Source organism: Mesocricetus auratus, unplaced genomic scaffold, assembly GCF_017639785.1.
Source record: "Mesocricetus auratus isolate SY011 unplaced genomic scaffold, BCM_Maur_2.0 Super-Scaffold_100047, whole genome shotgun sequence".
Classification (NCBI taxonomy): domain Eukaryota; kingdom Metazoa; phylum Chordata; class Mammalia; order Rodentia; family Cricetidae; genus Mesocricetus; species Mesocricetus auratus.
In genome coordinates, this window is record NW_024429224.1 from 5697819 (window position 1) to 5706046 (window position 8228).

The window sequence follows — 8228 nt, forward strand, 5'->3', positions numbered from 1 at the left end:
TTGTGGAAAACAATGCACAGGGCCTGGGCTGGGGACATGGTGGGAGGTGTCCAGAAACACTACAGACTGAATTACCACATAATCCAGAAACACTACTTTTGGGTATTTTTTAATGTTACTGAATACCCATGTTAATTATAACATCACTCACAGTAGCCAAAAGGCAACTGCAATATGCTCCTATGGATGGATGGATAAGGAAACACACACATATGAATATCATTCTTTTTTAAAAGAGAAAAATAATACAGATATATATTGGAATGACAAAGTGGGATGAGTAGCTAGGCTAACAGAAAGTTTTAGGTATAGATATGGCCAAAATACAGTGTGTGTGTGTGTGTGTGTGTGTGTGTGTGTGTGTGTGTGTGTGAAAATATTGTCATGGAACCTATCTTCATATATAACTAGTATATACTAATAAAAATTAATATGGAAATGTAGACACCTCCAAATATCCACGCTAATAGAAATAGGAAGGGCCATCCATAACACAAAGACACTTTTAGATGTCTTTGGAATACAATAAAAGTAACTTTGCAACACACTTAATTCCTAACTTTTCAAATAACATGAATTATCAAAATTAGACTGTAGGCTTGAGCTTACAAACTCTCTTTGCAGCAAAGTAGGACAGAAGAGTATTGAGAGCCTGGTTGTGGCAGCATATACCTGTAGTCCCTCGGGAGACAGAGGCAGGTGGATGTATCTCTGTGAGTTCGAAGCCAGCCTGATCTACAGAGAGTTCCAGGACAGCCAGGGCTACACAGAGAAACTGTCTTGAAAAACAATAAAAAGCAAAACTAAAGAAGAGTATTGAGAAGTGGCACTGATCCTGTAGTGAATGAAGACACAGATCCTAACACGGTAAAACAGAAGCACTGGGCAATGCTTCAAGGGCTCAGGAACACTGACTCTGCAGTAACTGGAGAGCTGCTCTAGGTCTGTGCCAATGCTCTGTGACACACTGCCTCTGTTTTCACAAACCATGTGGTTTGTTATTTTACAGATGATGAGCTCCTTTGCCAAGGGAGTGTAACAGCTCTGTATTGTGATGCCAATCTAGGGAATTAGTGTTCTACTGGGCTGCTCCCACAAGCAGCCAACACTGAACAGTTACTCCCAAAAGACATCAACTACTTCAAGGGTACGCCAGCCTTGGTAGACAGAGCTCTTCTACCTGAGAGCCAATTTACTGCTTGGGTTTTGTGGGTCTTTTCTTCCCTGGGTGCTTTGTCTACTCTATGCCCTGCCTGTTTCCCCACTCTCTATAGCCTCCGGGTGGCCCTGCTGAACAGACTACTGGAAGTCAGAAACATCTACTTACACATTTCACACTTCATCCTCCTCTTTCCCTAACTGGTGACTGATTCAGACCTCGTGTGTCAGAGTCCTACTTCATGCAATAGAACAAGAGCAAGCCCTTCGGTCAAGCCTTATCTCTGGCCTCGTCTGCCTGCGTTCCAGGCACACTCAACTTTCACTTGTTCACATTAACAAAGATCTCTTTCCTCACAGCTTTTAAATCAGCATTTCTACTGCCTAAGACTACTGGTCAGCTAGATCCTCCTTCACATGCATCTTGTCCCTCAGCCCACATCAGTGATCCTTCAGTAACTCAGCTTCATCAACGGCCCCTCTCCTAGCTTATCACCCTGTATCATGATGTAGTTCCTTTAAAGATCACAAATACTGCGAGATTCAGGACTGTCTATCTCATTCAGCACAGTGTCTTTAACATTCCCAGACACATGAAGGAACTCAAGAAGTATCTAAGAAATGAATGGCTACTCTGCTTCTAATCATCTAGCTCTGCTATATCAGACAAGCTTATGACCAACTGGTTATAATGTCAAACCTTTTCCTTTATGTACTATTGGGCTAGGTTTCATCTTCCATTCTCCACCAGAACTTTCTACCCAAATTATTTGATAATCTAACTACAAGGATCATCTTGGCTTGTCATGACATAGGTCCCTGGCTTTGCCAATGTACATGCCTTCTATTCACCTAGATGTCTGCCTCACTGTGTGTTCAGCAATGAACACTGCCCTACAGCTTACCACAACAAATGGCTCCCCAGTTCTCATAAATCCATTAATCACCGCTCTGGCTACTCCCTAACCATGTGAAAGTCTACCTGATTACAATGTTACTTTTCAGCATTCTCCAGTTTATTTATAAGAAGACTGCTAGTTTCTGCTAAAATAGGTAGTTTACTGAAACTGAAAACATAATGACCAAAACACCCTAGTAACTACACTATCCAAGAATGGAACCAAGTTATCTTGCACTTTCTAGCTCTGAATCAACTCATAGTGGCTTCTAGTGGTCATTACTTCCCCTCTGCAAGACCAGAAGTCTTGGGCAGAGGGGATGGCTCAGCATTCTCTGTGCAAGGCTGAAGACTGAAGTTCAAATCTCTAGCACCCATATAAAAAAAGCTGAGCATGGCTTGGTGCATGGTTGTAACCCTATTGCTTGAGTGTGGAGATGTGGATGAGGGTGCCACAGAGAGGAGACCCGCTGGGGCTTGTTGGCTGCCAATCTGGCTCCAGGTTTACTGACAGACCCTATCTCAAAGCAACAAGGCAGAGAATGACAAAGCAGGACACCTGACCTTCCCCTCTGGCTTCCATATATGCACACAGATATAGACAGACATGAGCTACACAGCCCCTGCCCCAACACACACACACACACACACACACACACACACACACACACACACACACACACACACCAGAAGCCCTCTGGTTGCCAAGTAGACATTTATAAAGGCAAGAACACATGTTGCCAGAGTTGAAAAGAGAGTCTATAAATATGGACTGGTTGCTAAGGGAGAGTTCAAAAAAGGTAAGTTTTATGAAAGATTTCAGTGTTCAAGACAGAAGGAGGATAACCAAGTCTCAATATGGATGAGAGGGACAGCGAGACAGAAAGCTTGGTCCAGGGACAAGCAAGACTAATAAAAAGAAAGTTCATTCTGGTAGGCTGTCTCCTTGATCAGAAAGGTCAGCCACAGCTGGGCCTCTGTCTGAGTTCTCACTGTAAATGTAATAAAATATATACTAGATAAAGCAGAGTAGAAAGTAACCCTTATGTAAAAGACAGTTGTCAGAACAGCCGATCTAGTTTCTCTAAAGCACTCTCTGATGACAAATTCACACTAGGATTATGTGCTATGGGCAATTTTGCAAAGAACTACTGTGTAACATTTTCCTATTTCTCTTCTAGAAAAATGCAAAGGTAATTATGGACTCATAGCCAGTGTAGCAAATCAGTTAAATTAAACCTGTATTTCATCTAACTCATATAGGATATGAATAACATAACTAACTTTTCTAATTTCATACTCTAGTACTCTCAAGTAAATAAAAGGGGGAAAAAAAGTAAAGTTTCCCCCTACAAATAGAACCTGTCACTTCCTGGGATGTGCACTTTTCAGCTCATGCATCCTAAATGCATGTGGAGATATTATATGCACTTTCTATTTAGCAATTTAATTATATCTTTGCATTCAAAGAGTGGCAATGGTTTGCAGTAATAATCAGGTGAAAGCATTCTAACATTAATATGCTGGAATCCGATGTGTTAATTTGATGCAACTTTGCCTTGACAATATGTGATTAATTTGTTCTTAGGCTAGCCCTGCTCCCAGCTCTGACAGCTTAAAATGCTGGGTTTCTTTATCCATATCGCTATTTGACACGCCTTAGCCCACTGCTTTGCTAAGACCACTGTTAATTTGTAATGAACTTGCTTTTCAGGGGGTGCCTTCATTTTTAATTCTGTCAGTGTCACCTCCTTGAGGAAAATTACAAGTTTCCATAGGTGTGATTACTGCCAAGCTCTGTTGATAAGGGGTTTGAGAAAACAGGGCTTTATAAAGAAGTCTGTATTTAATCTGAAGCAGATTTATTGCCTCCAGACAGATAAATATAATACAAAGTTCTCTTATTTAAAAAGTCATCCCCAAGTTCTCCCTCACCACCTCCTCCTAAACAAAAACACAGTTTCATTTTCAGGACTCAATAATGAGTCACTCAGGGAAAAGAGGTGAACCTGTAATAAATTTAGCAATAACGGTGATTCTTGCCATCAAATTAGACTTGCAAGGGAGTCTTAGAAAACATGAATACACTTCTCACCAAGGTAAAAAGAAAAAAAAATCCCACAGAAACTATTATAATTTCACCTCTGATCTAACTAGGCAAATCAACATTACACAGAAACACCCTCCTGTTTCCTTTGGGCAAACTGAGTACTGACAGGTGAAGCTATGTATGGTTTACATTTCTCCCTGCAATACATTCCTGATACTGCCTGTCCCAGGAAGATAAGAAGTCAAAGCCTAAAAAGCCACAATGCTTAACACTGTGGTAGTCTAGCCACTAGTGACTCCTCAGGGTTTTCCCCAGTACTCTGTTCTGTTTAACCTCAGTGATGGCCTCAGCTACAGTAGACCTTACTCACCCCATTGTTTCCAGATGAGGACAAAAGAACACCCCAGTGAGTTTATTTACAGTTTTATCAGCAAAAAATAGAACATAGGGATGGAATCTACATCTTTTGACAGATAACCCTCTGCTGCTCACCATCACCACCTCTGTATAAACTCATCCTTTCTCTGACCAAGCAGCCAGGTGTCTGATTCATTCCCCTGGACCCTAATTCTTATCTTCTCCAGTTACATACCACTACTACTGCCACCAAGTCAGGTAGACATGAGTCATTTAATCCTACTCTCAGATGTTCTTAAATGTCTATTTACAGTAAAAATCAGAAGCATAAGAGCACCCCAACTCACCTCAAGTATCACTAGTGGAATAAGCCCTTGCCAGAAGGTGGCAATCCAGTACTTGGTAAGCTATACTAAAGCTGCTGGACATGATCGACCTGAGGTCCCGTTGTGCCCCAATCACCTTTTATACCATATGCTCCCCAACTGCTGCTCAGTGAAAAGTCAGTCAGACCTCATGGGCTCGTAAGTCTTCCGTGCAGCTGATCAAGATCATGCTGTCATTTTCTCAGACACTCCTTGTTTTACCTTCGCCGCAGACTATAAACAAAGCAGCCCTGTCTGCAAAAGAAGTATCTAAACTGTGGAATATCTGCTTAAAAGAAAGTAGTCATACTGTTATTTGCATTACGTATGAACTAGAAAAATTCAAAGTTGAAAAAAATGCATAATTCCCACTCCTCTCTATGCTCAATGGCACAAAGAGGATTTAGCATGTATTGAAAAGGGGGGGGGCATATGAGATTCTGACTACAAGCTGAGTCTTTAATACAAAATGTTCTCTTTCTTTATTAGGGTATGCACACCTACTAGTTTACAAGTTATTTCAGAACAGAAGCATATACTCTTATCTGTACTCATGGGGCTTGACAGGTTTCTCACTGAATAAAAATGTTTAGAAGTCTTGTCTGCATTAACTCGCACATGCAACTCAATGGAAAGTCAGCTTGGCACAGGTCTGGCCTCCTGGTATCAACTGTGGCTGATGTGGCAGGAACAGCTGCTACTCTGAAATGCCTTCCCCTGGAGAACACACAGGCCAGGGCAAAGACCACATAGGAACTATTCCCAAGTCTCCCTCCTCTGTTGGTTTGTGTCAGAAGGAGCCCTACGGACCTGCTGCTGGGTCAGGCAGAGGCTGAAAACACCATTCCCACAACAGGTGCCAGACCCAGCAAGACAAGAGGCTATCGAAAAAGGGATGTACAGAACAGAACAAAAATGAAGAGACAGAAAACACACACACACACATTCATATTAAAAAAACACTAGGGTCCAGGAAGTGGTGGTGCACGCCTTTAATCCCAGCACTCAGAAGGCAGAGGTAGGTGGATCTCTGGGTTCGAGGCCAGCCTGATCTACAGAGAGTTCTAGGAAACCCTGTCTTGAAAAAACAAAACAATAGCAACAACAAACAAACCAAAAAAAAAAAAAAAAAAACCAACAGGATGCAGTGGTATAATGGAAGCTGAGTATAACGGTCCACACTTTTAACCCAGCACTCAGTAGGCAGGAGCTGGCAGGCAGATCTCTATGAGTTTGAGGCCAGCCTGGTCTACATAGTGAGTTCTAGGTCAGCCAGGGCTACATAGACCTCTCTGTCTCATCCCAAGTGCTGGGATTAAAGGAGTGCGCCACCACTACCCAGCCAAAACTGTGTCTTAAACATACAAATAAAACAACAATAAAAGTATACTGGAAAAGGCACCATGCGTGTGTGCACGCACGTGTGAGAGAAGGAATCTGGCCACTATGACATAGGACACAGTGAATGAGAGAAGAGGTAGAGAAGCCAACCTGGAAGTGGCGCTAACACAATAGGTGTGAAATGGGAAAATTTAATGAAAGTCTAAAAACTTAAGACTCCAAAGCCCATATAGGAAAAAGAAAACTTTAAAGCTCCACTGAGCTGCCAAAGGCAGCCGACATTTAAGACTAGAACAAAGGACTGGGTACATGACTAGAGGCCTGAGACCAGATAGCACACCCCAGCTGTGCCAATCTTTCTCTGCCCTAAAGAAGACCAGATAGCCATCAACTCACGGTTGTAAAATTCCCTGGCCCAGGAGATATTAACAGACTTATTTTCCCTACAATCCCTGCTAATTGTATCCTGCCCAAACATAGTTATTGTTTTGTCCTGTGTAACCACAGAAGCTTTGTAATCTCAAGACTTTCAGTGTTGTGGACTTTCCCTTTAAAAAAAACCCTTAGCTGTCAGTGGTATTCTGCTTGCTTCCGAGTGGGCAGAATCCCTGCTGTAGCTTACCAATAAAGAAACCTTTTTTTCTTGCATTAGGTGAGCCGTCTCCTTCGTGGTGGACTTTTTGGGGTCCTGCGAACTGGGTGTGGTAAGTCCTAACACAAGGGCATGAGTGACTGATGAGTCTGGCTGTTGCTGAGAGGGAAAGAATGATAGAAAAAGGAAAGTACATTCTAGAAACAATCCTTTATTGGGTGTTATTTCATAGAAAGACCCTATCTGACATGCAAACCACACTGGAATACTCTGCTTTTTCTATAAGCTCCTAGTCATGTTTGAATGGTCTGTAAAGCAGAAGTTATTGACTCCCACTCCTGTCTCTCAATCACAGGAAGCAGATCTGTGCCCTTTAATGCTGTAGGACATAAAGCATTGTGTCCTGAGCAGAACAGCAGCACTCTGTCCTTAAGTACCTCATTGTCTCCTAAATGGCCTCAGCTACAAATACTCCACTACTAAAGGACTTTATGAAAACCGCAGGGCAGAAGGAACCATTACCACCTTTGTGGCAAAGCCCCTTGAGCAAAGTGGGAGGCACTTAAAAACCAGTTGAGAGTTAACCTCACAATAACAAGTGGAAGCCCTCTGGGAACCTGTCACATGGTAAGTACAACAGAGGTCAGGAACAACACAAAGTGCAGCAATGCCTGGATTCAAGTGCTGACTCTTCCAACTGAGATATACGACCTCAGGCAAGCCTCAGTTTCCTATACTGTCATTGGGATTACCATAGTACCACCTCACAGGGCTGTGGTAAAAGTCAATTACTTCATGCAAAGCACTCTGAACCATGCTTGGGCACACTAGAAAATGTCAATGTATATTCATTCACTGCTATTATCCATAGAACCAGGTACATTTCCCGCTGCCCTCCTGTCCCTCTCAATTCCTACTAAGCACTGTGCTGGCACCCTGTGATAGAGAGAAAAGTAGAGGGACACACATGGCTAGACCTGTGATCTGAAGAGGCACAAACAGGCACAGGCACTGTGGAGTAGAGGAGGGAGCCACTGCCGCTAAGCAAAGGAGTGTTCCAGAAGCAGCAGCAGTGTCTTAAGTTTACATGGCACAAGCATGGCATAGGGGTTCTACATACCTCATTGGGAATTTTGAGGGTTCTAGGATCCACAAACAGCTGCCTGGAAGGCTGAGATGAGAGAACAATTAGAGGCTTTCCTCTCTAGGCTGCCAAGTATCTATGCCTACAGGTAAGGCAGAGTCCTCAAGGCAGCCATTGAAGAACTAAGTGTTAGAACAAAGCAGCAGGGGTTGGGACCTCAGGTGGCAGAGCCCTGTGGCGGGTAGATGGGAAACAGAGACCTACAGATGTGACTCTTGGAAACTGTATTGAGAGGGAGGTAAGAAAATAAGGGAAGGAAAGAGAAGAGACATAAAGAGACACAGAGACAGTCGACAGAAGACAAGCAATAATGGAGACAGGAA

At 42.8% G+C, this 8228-nt stretch overlaps 1 protein-coding gene across 8 annotated transcripts in view; it reads right to left on the reverse strand.

The window, feature by feature from the left end:
- Nucleotides 1-8228, reverse strand: part of Mapkap1 (MAPK associated protein 1) — a 218349-nt gene that overhangs the window by 149220 nt on the left and 60901 nt on the right. For 5 of the 8 annotated variants that reach the window (XM_040735547.1, XM_040735550.1, XM_040735549.1 and 2 more), the window contains exon 5: nt 7882-7932. The exons of the other annotated variants lie outside the window; for them this stretch is intronic. In XM_040735547.1, the coding sequence (XP_040591481.1) occupies nt 7882-7932 (51 nt within the window). The remainder of the gene's footprint in view (nt 1-7881; nt 7933-8228) is intronic. 8 annotated transcript variants of the gene reach the window in all.